At 45.5% G+C, this 15,076-nt stretch overlaps 1 protein-coding gene across 2 annotated transcripts in view; it reads left to right on the plus strand.

The window, feature by feature from the left end:
- grk4 (G protein-coupled receptor kinase 4) overlaps positions 1–15,076 on the plus strand; it is a 58,010-nt gene that overhangs the window by 30,605 nt on the left and 12,329 nt on the right. For both annotated transcript variants that reach the window (XM_063219613.1, XM_063219612.1), the window contains exons 4-9: positions 336–413; positions 1,103–1,203; positions 7,373–7,465; positions 8,255–8,318; positions 8,707–8,847; positions 13,270–13,460. In XM_063219613.1, the coding sequence (XP_063075683.1) occupies positions 336–413; positions 1,103–1,203; positions 7,373–7,465; positions 8,255–8,318; positions 8,707–8,847; positions 13,270–13,460 (668 nt within the window). The remainder of the gene's footprint in view (positions 1–335; positions 414–1,102; positions 1,204–7,372; positions 7,466–8,254; positions 8,319–8,706; positions 8,848–13,269; positions 13,461–15,076) is intronic.

Here is a 15,076-nt window from a genome sequence, read left to right on the forward strand (position 1 = left end):
GAGAGAGAGAGAGGAGAGAGAGAGAGAGAGAGAGAGAGAGAGAGAGAGAGAGAGAGAGAGAGAGAGAGAGAGAGAGAGAGAGAGAGAGAGCGAGAGCGAGAGCGAGCGAGAGAGAGAGAGAGAGAGAGAGAGAGAGAGAGAGAGAGAACAAACAAAAGATACATCAGGTATAATACCTCAAGACTCTCAGCTAGCGGAGATGGATGAGTGGAGCAGTGAGTGTGGCAAAGAGAGAGGAGAGCTGAGTGGACAAGAGCAGAGAAAGACAATAGAAGTGTGTGTATTTTTAGCATGAAGCTAACATCATGATTCTGCCTCCTCCTCCTCCTCCGCAGGCGTTGTATCAGCTGGCCCCGGACGAGAAGAGAAGAGACTGCGGCTTGAATGTTTTAGACACATACTTTAATAATGGGGTAAGGATCACAGCCTCACACACTCACACAAATACACGAACGCAAGCATGCACACGCACACATCTGTGAAATATGCTTGTATGAACCTGTCCTTGTCATAGAAGTAAATCATACTTAAACACAACCACACAACATTACACTACCTTGCTGTTCTCATCAAGGAGGGCCTAAGGCAAAATGTATCATGAGCATACATCAACTGACCTTGGACTTTGTCTGGATGGAATGTACCATCTTGGTTTAGAGACGTTCACCCAAGTAAAAAAAAAAAAGATCTGTTTACTGACATCCTTCCCACACTGTGGCCTTCGCTGGTAACAACAATTGTGGTATGGATTTGGCGAGTGGCTGTTGGAAAGTAATCATGGGTCTACCATTCTGCACCTGGCTATGTGCATTGACTCGGTTTCATTGACTAGCTCTTCAACAATTGATGTGATGCGATGTAGGGGTGTAAATCACAGTTCCATGAAAATACGATTCAATATCGATTCGATTATTTTTGATACTTAAGAACGCCCCACGATACGATGCAATTCGATTCAATCGTCAAGATCATATCGTGATATATCAATCCATTTCAATTATCATTTACACCCCTAATGTGAAGAGGTGTGGTGTGTGCGTGGGGGCAAACATCTTAAAAGGTTGCTCACCTCTGCCCTCTCCTGCTCTTTCCTTTTTTGCAGTCAGCGGCCCATCTTCCAGAAATACCTCAGGACGTGGTGGTGGCGTGCAGAGAGCGGCTAGAAGATACTCCCTGCAAGGAACTCTTTGAGGACTGTGCTAGGTGAGTCACATGACCTGTTGCCATGGAGACGTCACGCGTCAGGAGGCACTAACATGAAGGAGTAGCAATGTGACTGACTGTCCCAATGGCCACTGCCCACTCCACAATGCCACTCTAACACTAGTTCTGAGGCCCGTGCTGAAAATCTTTTTCTTGTCTTTTGTAGTAATAGTCAATTCCATGAACAGTACCTTTATATGTAATTACTGATATATTATTGTTTTCACATGTCGGAAATTCTCATGGGGATTGATTGATTGACAGTCCTCTGTACAAATTTAATAATACCTTTAACTGTAGCAGTCCAACAGATTGAGCATGATCTTCTCTAGAACACATTCTTGATGTATTTATGAATAATCGCACTATATGAATAGCGCATGGCATAGAACCCCTAAAGTCTCATTGGTAATTGTGTGTGTGTCTTGATGGCCAGTGTGGAGTTGTCTGTGTATGCACTCGTGGTCTTGGCTGAGTCACGATGGAGGATGGTCATGAGTGGTAGTTGGCAGGGTGGCTGGAAGTCCGGCTCAGAGGCCTTTGAAAAGAGGAATTGGGCCTGCGAGACGGGCATCCGGATGCCTGGCTTCTGAGGATGTGCCCAGGGGATCAAGAACAGGGCCTCTCTGTGTTTCTCATCCTCTCTCGCTCTCTCTCTCTCTCTCTCTCTCTCTCTCTCTCTCTCTCTCTCTCTCTCTCTCTCTCTCTCTCTCTCTCTCTCTCTCTCTCTCTCTCTCTCTCCCTCCCTCCCCACAAACCAACCTTGCACGCACACATACACTCACACTCACTCTCAGCATAAACACACAGACAGACAAATACACACTGAGGAAACCTGCAGGTGTCCGAGTGCGGCTCTATGGCACGAGAACGAGTAGTCCATACCCACATCTAGCAAGGGTGGACTCAATCCCGTTCTCTCCCTATTCCTTTCCATCTTTCTCTCTGTCCCTCTTTGCCCCCTTCTCTCTCTCTCTGTCTCTCTGTCTCTCTCTCTCTCTCTCTCTCTCTCTCTCTCTCTCTCTCTCTCCCTGCCTTCCCCTCTCTCTGTCTCTGTCTCAAATCATCCGTCTGATGAACAAGCACAATGTCCACCATTCACCATCTTCCATGCCATTCCGGTAAAGTCAAAGTGTAATGAAGCTTGAGATGGAGGACGCTAGACACTGCAGCGGTGTTTATTTCTTTTGCTTCTCCTGTTTGTGTTTTTTTGTAGCTAATGAATGGCACTGACTTGTGCTGACGGGCACTGCCTGGGCAACCTCAGCTGGCAGAGATGTGTGACTCAGTCCGGCTACCACTCAGGGCAGCCTGGCCAGGGGTGCTGACAGGGGCTGACAAAGGGGACACTTGTCCCGGGCCCAAAATTGGGTCCTCATTGCATCGTATCTATTGGGCTGAGGCGCCCTTTCAGATGACTTTGTCCTGGGCCCGGCCAAAGCTGGGTGCTGACAGGGGGGGGGACAAAGGCGACAATTGTCCCGGGCCCGGGGAGAGAGGAGGCCCGAAATTGGGTCCTCATTACATTGTATCTATTGGGCTGGGGGGCCCTTTCAGATGACTTTGTCTTGGGCCCAGCCAAAGCTGTCAGTGGCGGCCCTGAGCCTGACTTCCGAATCGCCACCACAGCAGGTGGCCCATGCCGGGTGTTTTGATTGTGGACATTTGCACACTCACGTTTTTTTGCTCTGTGTGTTTTCTTGTACCACTTCGATGTTTTCTTTTGCCTTATGTGTCCAATAATTTCGTGCGCCTGAAATGGCTCTCCTATATACAGTACGTACGACTCGAGGAAGAGTTTAATGCGTTGAATTAATACGTTGGAGGCGGAATTTTCTGGTTGGTCGTACTGGTACAGAAAGTGCATAAATGAAATAAAGTTTTTATTTTTGGAGCTAATGCCCAGTGTGCGGACCACTTCATCACACTGTTTACCACTTTTTTGTCTGGATTACTGCTTTGTGGATGTGCCCACGCACCCAACCTCCAAACAAAAGGTACATTGGGCACGTCTCTTCCGTCTTTACACTGTTTCCATTAATGCGTCTGCACCACTGTATCACCATGTGGGCTTACTTGCTAGCCATTCCAATCAGGACAATGACAAAAAGCCAAAACACTTATTTTCCCAGACCTTCTTCAACTCAGCTGTGTTTCCTCGTAAGCTCACTCAGCTGCTGTCTTAAAAGATGAGTCTGTATTTTTACTGCCTTGTTGCGGTCAAAAGGACACCACGGCTCCAGGAGCACAGGGACAGTGGTGACGCACTCTTGGGAGGAAGCGAAGTCGGGCACCACCCAGCGAAGCGAGAGCGCTGACACTCAACCACATCCCCATACTAACACACACACGCCCACACATAAACACGCACACACACAAGTTATGCACTATCTCTCTCACACAGACTTTCTCTTTCTCACACAACAACACACATGTGCACACACACCCAGACACACATAAGCACACAGTCATGTACGTAGACAAAAGACATAACCACAAGTTCACTGTAAATGCATCCACTGTCTATGGTTAGGTACACCCCAGTCTAAATAGTGCTACAGGTGTCTACCATATCCATATTCCCCTTTTGTACTCAGTTGCTTGTATTCCTTACACATAGACTGGCAAGCTAGATGCCAAGGTCGCCTGATATGCAAACATTAACTGCTGTGCATTACATTGCGTTCAATGTGGAAAGCTATAAAGTCTAATGCATTAGGCAAATTCGGAGAGGAGGCTGAAGTGACTGGGGACAGGCTACTTGCTAGTGTCCGTGGAGATATGATAACTGCTCCGGAAATCATATCAGAGGAGGAAGGAGAGAGGAAACAGGCCTCAGAGGGAGGACGACTGTGGAGTCACTGATGGCGGCCACAAGTCCTGCAATTTCATCTGAGCCTCATCCCTTTCTTTCTTTTCTTTTCTTTCTTTTTCTTTCTTTCTTTCTTTCTTTCTTTCTTTCTTTCTTTCTTTCTTTCTTTCTTTCTTTCTTTCTTTCTTTCTTTCTTTCTTTCTTTCTTTCTTTCTTTCTTCTTTGTTTTTTTTCCAACTCTCTCAGCTTGTCTCTCTTTCTTTCTTTCTTTCCCTCCCTCCCCTCCCTCCCTCCATCTCTCCTCCTCTTTCCCTGACCAGTGTGTCTTGAACAAAAGACATATTGTGGTGATATTTATTTATGTTTGAGTGCTGCTCTGCCAGCGAGGACCTGAGCAGTGCTTATATAAGCTCCTCCAGACACTGCCAGACTCTGACCCCTGGCCACACAGCAGGAGACCCTGGCTCATCCTTCTCTCTTCTTTTGCTGCTCTCTGCCTCTCTCTTCTTCCCCCTCTAAGTGTTTTCTTCTCTCTCTTTCTCTCTCGCTCTTCCTCTCTTCTGTCTCTCTCTCTTGTCCTCCCTCAAACCCTTTATCTCCCTTTTTTCCTCCTTGTGTGTGGCATGGTGTGTTTGCGTGCAGCACATGCATATTTCGCTTTTCCATCCCAAGCCCCTCCTGTTTTCAGTTCTGTTTTTCTGCCTGACGCCTCCTTCCGGCGCGATTCCTGATGATGGGTCTTCGTGGGCCTTTGGTTCGATTGTGTGTTGTGCAGACTAGGGGATGCAGTTGTGCCCAGCGTGTCCAGCCTGCTGCTATGAAACTACACGGGTGGCTCCCGCTCAGACTCAGGCTCAGACTCAGGCTCAGGTTCAAGCCCTGGCTCTGGCCCTTCGCCCATCAGTTCCGACAGCACTGCGGAGCACTTTTGCTTCCGACACAATTCCGACCCCTGCACACAATTTCCCCACAGCATGGATCAGTCAATGGGTGGCCCCGACTAAATAGAACACTTCCCTAATCGCCAGCTGACGTCCGTGGACATCGGCACTGGAGTGCAGGGTTGTATTGACAACAATGGAATAGAACCTTGTTGGAGCTGATGTGCGGAGGGCCTCAGACTCAGGGTGCGTTCCAATGTGCGACCTTGCATCCTCCACTTGTGCTAGTGGCCTCATACCAGGAAGTAATATGTCGTGATGACATCACTGACAACAACATTATATTTCAATATCTCACAAAAGCTCAATTGTAATGACATTTTCTCAATTGCAAACTGGATGGTGAATGAAGAATAGTCCCCCAAAAATTGTTTTGGCTGGGCTGACAGCGGGGAAACTGTTTTCTCCATGGAGGCGGGGCATCAGCAAAACATGAGGCCACAAGCACAAGAGGAGGACGCAAGGTCGCATATTGGAATGCACTCACTGGCTCTGGCTCTGGCTCTGCGGCCACCTCCTCCAGCATCCCGGCAACAGCGAGCCTGGGGAGCAGAGAAGAGGTGAACCCCGGGTCACGCTCTCGCGCAGGGACAGCCAGCTCTGTCAGGCGGGGCCGTAATCTCACAGTTGACCCTGTGACTTAGCAAGCCTGACAGCCGTGTTTGAAGTCTGCCCCAGTGACCTTGACCTTTTTTAACGGGCAGGTTTGGGCAGCGCTGACTTCTCATGTACGGCTGCATGCGTACACAGGAGTGGACACAGAAAGGCGCGGGTGCACACACGCGCACGCATGCACGCACGCACGTTCACACACACACACACACACACACACATATACACACACACACACACACACACACACACACACACACACACACACACACACACACACACACACACACACACACACACACACACACACACACACACACAGAGGTTTGAAGGACGGCTGATTAGAAAAGCATGTTCATTCCTGAGGAAGCAATACCTGCCAGGTCCTTTGCACTGTGAGCAAGAGACATATTTAGGGAGGTGAAAAGGGGGAAAGGGGTGGAACGGTTTAACCTTTCCTGAAAGCACTCCTGGGGGCTAGCTTCTGCTATTGCTGCTGGTATGAGAGTGTAAGTGTGAGTTTGTGTCTTCCTGTCTGTCTGTCTGTCTGTCTGTCTGTCTGTCTGTCTGTCTGTCTGTCTGTCTGTCTGTCTGTCTGATACAGTCGGAGACGGAGAGAGAGAGACTGAGAGAGAGACAGAGAGTGAGAGAGACACAGAGAGAGAGAGAGAGACACACAGAGAAAGGCAGACACAGAGAGAGAAATGGGTGTAGTTGCACAGAGAGATGGGTGTAGTGTGTTACACATCTATCTACGGCACGCCTATACAGTGCTGTTCCATTCCTGCTCAGCTGAGCTCTCTCAATGCAGGCCAATGCAATAGAGCTCCGTCCTCACGTCTGTGCTGCACTCTGGATGAAACGCCTCCAGCTGCCCCGCGCTACTAAGTCACCCCATAGGAATGAGACGCCTGTCAGCCAAGACCCTGATCTGAGCTGACCTCACTAAGTAAGGTGGGGCGCAAGCTCCCTACTGAGACTTTGATCAAACCCTTGCATTTCACACTCAAATGCACTGAAGAAATGAAAGAATGCAAGTGACGGAGGAAAAAAGTAATCATTCCGTCATTCTCTTATGTATTTGATTAGCCAAACGTCTTGAGACTTTCCGAGTTTATTTTAAGCATTGCTCAGAATTCAATTCATCGGAATGTTCTGGCTATTCCTTTTAATTGAAATCACTCAAAGGCATATTTCACGGCATGGCATCTCTCTGTTTTCTCTCTTCTCCTTTTCTCTCTTCTCCTTTTCTCTCTTCTCTCTCTCTCTCTCTCTCTCTCTCTCTCTCTCTCTCTCTCTCACGCACGCACGCACGCACGCACGCACGCACGCACATTCTTTGTGTTCTTCTTTTCCATCAGTTCTCTTTGTGTGCTTTGAAGGCTTTTTTCCGCTAGTAAAGCTGCCTCCTTTTGATTTGTCTGTTTCAGTCGATTTTTTATTGTTATTTTTTGGAAGTTTCCAGGAAATATTTAAGGTTAAGGGAGGAATGGTAAGATTACTCCACCTGTTCCCATGTAAACCCTGGCCTCCTAAAAATGCCACTCATGTAAATGGTGTGAGAGGAAGAACATTAGAGATTGGAGCAGAAGTCAAGATCAAGACTAATTCTGATCTGCTCGTCTTGACACAATAATATTTCAACTCAAAATTTAAACTTAACTTTGTCCTTTAGTTTAAAGAGAGTGTGTCCATCTACATTTCACACCTTGTTCTACCTTGTTGCTACTGTGTTGGATCTTATCTGGGCTTTTTGTAGCTCTTAAGTTTGAACTGATTTTGCCATGTCCCCTTCTCTTTTCAGAATTGTCCGTGAATATCTCAGTGGAGCACCCTTCTCCGCCTATCAGGAGACGATGTATTTCTCACGCTTCCTTCAATGGAAGTGGCTAGAGAGGTATATATATATTTTTCAGATCTTTACTTCCCTAGTTGGCTCTGCACCAGGAACTGCATCTCTGTGTTTATTTTTGGATTGGTTTACCACCATGCAATGCAGAGACACAACTTTAGGTTTATATTTCAACTTTTGCATTTAAAGGTATGGTCTTTGACTTTTATACATCAGCCACATACGCAGAGGGAATTTCCTCTTGCTTCCTGAAATCGATGTCTTGTGTCTGTGCCCAGTAATACTCAAGTGTTGCTATTTAATTGTTTGAGTTGTATGGGGAATCCTGTGGATATAAACCAAATAGTACTGTAAATTAAGTCAGTGCCTCAAACTTCGCCTCAGGCTATGTGAACCACCTATTCCACTGAATTCAGTGGTAAAAAAGGAGACATAACAATGGGATTGGCATTTATGCTGGAATATAAATGGTGTTACACAACACCAAACTAGAGACCATGCCTTCAAAAACGAAAACATATCCACCCTGTGCTATTTAATTTCCATTTCCATTCTATTTTAATTTCTTCATTAATGTTTAGTGCAGCATACCTCAATATAATGAAACATTGATGTTGCTCAGTATGAAGACGCATCCATCACTGGAGCAGTTCCTGGTGCTGATGTCATAAATGTGGCAAATAAATGTTTTACATTGAAATGTTGCATGCTGCCTCAGACTTTCTTCAATAAGTAAGCAAGGACTTACACATGTAATTGCAAGGAATTACACATGTGAGCTGTTGCTACCTGTTTATCAAATGTGTAATGTTTCATCGCATATTGTCTTTGCAGGCAACCCGTAACCAAAAATACCTTCAGACATTACAGAGTACTGGGAAAAGGTGGATTTGGTGAGGTAAGAACATTAGGGTGTCTTGTTCTATTTTCTTTGTTTATTATTAATGTCAAGCACTGAAGGTTGTGTATGGGTCATATCATGGTTGTATGGTGGTGAGCTTCAACCTTTTATATGTGATTTTAAGTGTACTGTGAAGTTATATCGGTTGGCTAGTGGCTATTGCTGTGTTTTAAATGTTATAAGCCATGCAGAATAGGTCATCGATAAGCCATGCCAGGTCAACTTTCACACAGATACTATACCGTGTTAGTATATTATATATAGATAAAAACACAAGTTCTATAAAATGAGAAAACAGCCGTACCATGGTAAGTGTGTTATAATAATTTATGCAGGTTTGTATGGCACCTCCTCATGTGTTGTCTTCCTGTCTGTCTGTCTGTAGGTGTGTGCCTGTCAAGTGCGAGCCACTGGTAAAATGTACGCCTGTAAAAAGCTGGAAAAGAAACGAGTAAAGAAGAGAAAAGGTGAAGCCATGGCATTAAACGAAAAGCGCATTTTAGAAAAAGTTAACAGTTTTTTTGTAGTAAGTACTACCCTTTTTCTTCCCTCATTCCAACCCGTTTTGTCTCATGTATGTGTGTTGTGTTGCTCTGTGTTGCATGTCTATTCCCTTGAACTGCCATATCACAGTTATTATTTGTATGTTTATCCAATTGATGATAATTATGTAGTATGTTTCTGTATGTTAATGCTTGTGTGCAAATAGCATACAGTAATATAATACTGACTATATTCTGTGCTCTCCTGTGTTACATACTATTTTTTATTAGGATGTCTTTGGCTATTCTATTAAATGCAGCACCTTGCATTATATTGACATTAATAACTACAAAGTTTCCTGCACCGTCCATTTTCTCTGTGCGTCCTAGATCATATCCACTGAGTTGGACTTGTTGACAGTACTTTGTTGGTTTTAGATCATAAAAGTAGGCAAAGACATGGAGAGCAGTATGTGAGAGGGCAATGTGTTGGTTTGTTGTAGTTGTCAAACAAAGGCAAGCATTTTTAAGAGACAGCCCCAAACATACTTCTGTGAAGCAATGTGCACAGTATTAGCACAGGTTAAAGCCTGTGCATCTCCTACTTGCATTCATTTCTATTTTTTTCTCACACATTATTCTGTTTCACACTTAATATTTTTCACTGTGTCTGCCCTGCTAATGTACCTATGGGTTGTCTTTGGTGTTCCAATCGAATCTCACACACATCCAGTGACTGGTTTCGGGTGCAGGTTCAAAACAAGTAATCCATAGGTAATGAAGAGAACCGCACACCAATGAACTCCCATTTAAGCCATTTTTAATGTGTGATGTTTCGGGCCAACCTGGCCCTTCCTCAGACTCAGGAAGGGTCAGGTTGCCCCGAAACGTCACGCAATAAAATGGCTTAAATGGGAGTTCATCGGTGTGTGTTTCTCTTCATTACCTATTGTCTTTGGTGTTCAACATCACTTTGTTTCAGCTGCATGTTTTTGAACGGTTATGCTGTTGGCATTGTGGAGGTGTGATGATTTTGTTGATTTCTGTGTACTGCTCTTGTCATTGAATGACCCTTCCACTGTGCGTGCGTGTGTGCGTGTGCGTGTGCGTGTGTGTGTGTGTGTGTGTGTGTGTGTGCGTGCGTGCATGCGTGTGTGTGTGTGTGTGGACCTGTATCTGCCACTGCTCTTCTGCATTTACATGTTCACTTCGGCATTCAAGTGCAACTTGTTTCACACATACCATCATTTCACTTTGCATTTTTTAGATCATTGTGTGTGTGTGTGTGTGTGTGTGTGTGTGTGTGTGTGTGTGTGTGTGTGTGTGTGTGTGTGTGTGTGTGTGTGTGTGTGTGTGTGTGTGTGTGTGTGTGTGTGTGTGTGTGTGTGTGTGTGTGTGTGTGTGTGTGTGTGTGTGTGTGTGTGTGTGTGTGTGTGTGTGTGTGTGGGGTTGCAATGTGTGTGGGGGAGTAGGTTGTGGAATGAGCGTGTGTGTGTGTGTGTGTGTTTGTATGCCAGAGGCATAGACGATAGCTCCTCATAAGCTACTCAATGTATGAGAAGGACTCTGTTGCCTAGCAACACTTGCCAAACAGGTAGAGAGTAGAGTCAAGTGCTCCATGACTTCCCCTCTATACTCGCTCCCTCCCTCTGTCGCTTTCTCTCTGCCCGTCTCTGTAGCTGTCTTACACACACATACACAGACACACGCGCACGCACACACACACACACACACACACACACACACACACACACACACACACACACACACACACACACAGACACACATATATAGACACACACACACACACACACACACACACACACACAAAAAAACACACACACACACACACACACACACACACACACACACACACACACACACACACACACAGACACACATATATACACACACACACACACACACACACGCACACACGCACACGCACACACGCACGCACACACACACACACACACACACACACACACACACACACAGACACACAGCCATAAACACACCCATGCAGTAACATTGTAGGCCTCACACAGAAGGACAGCGATTATTATTTGCATGTTTTGGTTCTTCTGAGCGCATCTCGCTCAGGATTGGCCTGCACTGGCATGCAAGTATCGAGAGGAGTACATGACATGCATAGAGGTGCAGGTGAGAATGTGAGGAGGCTTATGCAATAACCACTGGAGTCATGTGAGCACTGCAAGCCAGGAGCCATTTTCAGAGGTCCTCCTCTCTGAAACACTGAACAATCTGACTCAGAGAGAAAAGGGAGAGGAGAGGAAGAGACACACAATGTACACGTTGCAGTTGTTATGTAAAACGAAAGATGAACGATGTCTTTCTTTTCTTTCTTTCTTTCTTTCTTTCTTTCTTTCTTTCTTTCTTTCTTTCTTTCTTTCTTTCTTTCTTTCTTTCTTTCTTTCTTTCTTTCTTTCTTTCTTTCTTTCTTTCACAAAAGTCTGAAAAATTTATTTCCGTCCAAGTGTGTTGAATCCCATTAAAATTCCAGGCCCTTCACAGCAGAAACAAACGCTTAGCGCACCTTCTCCGCACATTATTGTTCCAAAACCACCCCAACAGCGTGATGTTTTAACAGGTGGGACGGCACCGCCGCTTGAAGAGCCAAGGGCTAGTGCGCTCAGAGCTACAGTAGTTACTTTGATTTATTTCATCGTGCGTGTAGTCCAGCGGTGTAGCTCGTTTCATCTTTTTTGAAGCAGATCGTGTTCTTGCCCTGTGACATCGCCCAGGCACGTTGCCCTCTCAAGTCAAGCCCGGTGAGCGCTGTGTGCTGTTTCTGCTGGACACTTTTTTTTCCGTTTTGCAAGAGTGGGAAAGAGGCCTTGTGTTCGCCGTTAATGACCTAGCACGTTTTTTCCAGACGTGACAGCTCCCCTCCACCCCGTTTCACCCCCCACAACCCAACCAACCAACCAACCCCCCCACCCCCTCCTCCTCCAGCCAACACACACACACACACACACACACACACACACACACACACACACACACACACACACACACACACACACACACACACGCGCACACGCACGCGCACGCACAAGCACTCAGACACAAACATACTCAGACACACATGCACATACGCATACATGGTTGCACTCTCCACCCCGAGGAATTTTCCCTCATGTCTAACAGCTGGTTTTCCATGATTGCTATCGTCAGTGAGGTCTACTACACTCTCAGTTGTAGCGCTGCAGGAACATATGGGAGTCCTCGCAACCACCGCCATGTCCTGTAACTAAACAATCGCTGATGGCCTCAGTGTCACTGACCCCCTGTGTGTGTGTGTGTGCGTGTACGCTTGTGTGTGTGTGTGTGTGCGTGTGCGTGTGTGTGCGTGCGTGCGTGTGCGTGAGTGCATGTGTGAGTGTGTGTGCACGGGTGTTGGTATGTCTTTGTATGCTTAGGTTTAAGCACATGACATGTGTTTTATGTGTGATTAGGAGGAAAGGTGTGTGTGCATGTATGCCTGTGTGTGCTTGTCTGTGTCTGTGTGAGAAAGAGAGAGGGAGGGAGGGAGGGAGAGAAAGACAGAAGAGGAAGGGAGGGAGGGAGGGAGAGTTAGCCCCAGCGTTGTCCTCGCTGTGAGTATTATTAGGGTGTATCAGTGTCACGATCAGACTCATAAATCTCCTTGCCTAACCGGTAGCCTTGACTTGATGTTGCATAAGGCTTGTGCAAACTAATCACTTACTTAAATAATTGAGCCCTCTATATTTTTTTCTATAGCCATGTTTATTATGTTCTGCCTTGACATCAGATTATGCTATCACCCCCGTGTATTCCTTTGATCGTTTCTTAAAAGATATAGATTAGATATTTATATTGTAATTGCAGTTCAAATGACATTGATATTGAAATTATGACCAGAGCTGCTTTTAGCTAGCCTGATTATCAGTGATGTTCAAATCTCTTCGAGACTTGGACTTGACCAAGAGCATAACAATGATAATTTCCCAAACGGCATGGTTGACCTCCCTCCCTTGGTTTGCTTATGGTTGTTTGCTTCCCGACAAACTCAGAAAGTACTTGCATTGGTCTTGACTTGACTAGTTGCAACGCCAAAGGTGATGCGTCACTAGGAGGGCGCGGCCTGGCTAGCTTTTAACTCCGTTTACTGCTATGCACAATATGCGTGACAAAGTCCCAATCTCTAACACCTCTACTCTACCACGTCAGCTTCTGCTAGTGGTGTGCAGCCAAGAAGGCTTCCTGTATTTGTCATGTTGTCTGTGTTTGTCATTTGTCAGTTGTTTACACATGCATTGCCTCTGACTCTGCAATTAAGAAAATATCCCTCCATTGTTTATGCTGCGCGTCGTTGTGGCCTCGTGCTAAACAACAACAGAAAGCCAGTCAAATGTGTTTCGTGTGAAACGTCCACAACTCACTCCCAATCCCTCTCTTGTGGTCTCCTTTCTCTTCTTCAGGTTAGTTTAGCATACGCCTATGAAACCAAGGACGCTCTATGTCTAGTGTTGACAATAATGAATGGCGGGGATCTGAAGTTCCACATCTACAACATGGGCAACTCTGGCTTCGACGAGCAGCGCGCCATCTTCTACGCTGCGGAGATCTGCTGTGGCCTGGAGGACCTGCACCGGGAGAGGATAGTCTACAGGTGATCTCTCTCTCTCTCTCTCTCTCTCTCTCTCTCTCTCTCTCTCTCTCTCTCTGGGAGGGAAGGATAAAGGCTACACGAGAAAGAAACACAGTTTTTTTCAGGTCTCATCGCTCTCTCTCTCTCTCGCTCTCTCGCTCTCTCGCTCTCTCTCTCTCTCTCTCTCTCTCTCTCTCGCTCTCTCTCTGTGAGGGAGGAATACACGAGAAAGAACCCCTATGTGTCTGTGAGAGAGAGAAACTGAAAGAGGGGCAGATGAAGATCAGAGATCTTGTCAACAATGTCTGTATATGGGTATGACATTGCAACAGGAAAAGCATACCAGACTTATTTCTCTCAACAGCAATGCAGGCCGGAACTTAGTCATATCATTTGATGACTGCATAAAAACCTTTTAAAATCTGTATGAAAATCTTAGTAATCCTTAGTTGTCAGAACTTACTCAAGAACAGTGGTGGTAGTAGGAGCTTGCTTAGAACCAGCCAGTAATTAGGGAAGCTAGAGAGAAGTAAACAGTATTTATTCATACAGTATGTGTAGTGTAGTATAGTATGTAGCAGGGCTGTCATATTAGTATAGTATAGTATAGTATATAGTATAGTAGTAGTAGTAGTAGTAGTAGTAGTATAGTAGTATAGTATAGTATATAGTAGTAGTAGTATAGTAGTATAGTATAGTATATAGTATAGTATATAATAGTAATAGTAGTAGTAGTATAGTAGTATATAATGTAATAGTAGTATAGTAGTATAGTATAGTATATAGTATAGTATATAGTATAGTATGTAGCAGGGCTGTAATATTCGAGTCCATACTCGATTCTATGGACTTGGACTTGTTTTGAACTCGCTATTAGTTGGACTTGGACTTATCTTGGACTCTGACACTGGTCTTGCCAAATTAGGCATCTGGACTCGCCCGGGTCTGTATTTGTTTAGAACACTGTCCATCATAAATTCTAAAGTGGAACTTGATATCCAATGACATACAAGTTTGTCTTCACATCCATGGCATATAGGCTACCTTCAAGCGCTCACATTATTGACATTCGTGCTTTTCATTGTTTAACACTGACTGACATGTGACTCGGACTTGACTTGGACTCTGTCTTGTATCGGACTCGGACTTGACTATTCTAGTCTTGGACTTGTCTTGGACTCTACAAAGGTGGACTTGGCTACAGCCCTGGTATGTAGTGTATTATACAGTGTATTATCGTATACAGTGGTATGTACACCATTGGCCTTGCAGCCAGGTATTCATCAGAGGGAGGTCTGCACGCTGCTCTGCGGTCTGTTTATCGGTTTGTCCCGCTGGTCGTCACAGAAGCCAGGCCCCGTATAGTCATGGCAACATAAACATTCCCCCTCTTTATCCGCCTTAGCCATGCTTCAGATGGACACAAGGCGTAATATCTCCGTCTCTGTCTCTCTCTCTCTCTGTGTCTCTCTCTCTCTGTCTCTCTCTCTCTCTCTGTCTCTCTCTCTCTCTCTCTCTCTCTCTCTCTGTCTCTCTCTCTCTCTCTCTCTCTCTCTCTCTCTCTCTCTCTCTCTCTCTCTCTCTCTCTCTCTCTCTCTCCATGAAGCCAAATGTCTTCTTTGACCCTGTGTGCTTAA

The sequence above is a fragment of the Engraulis encrasicolus genome, chromosome 16 (genome assembly GCF_034702125.1).
Source record: "Engraulis encrasicolus isolate BLACKSEA-1 chromosome 16, IST_EnEncr_1.0, whole genome shotgun sequence".
Taxonomy (NCBI): domain Eukaryota; kingdom Metazoa; phylum Chordata; class Actinopteri; order Clupeiformes; family Engraulidae; genus Engraulis; species Engraulis encrasicolus.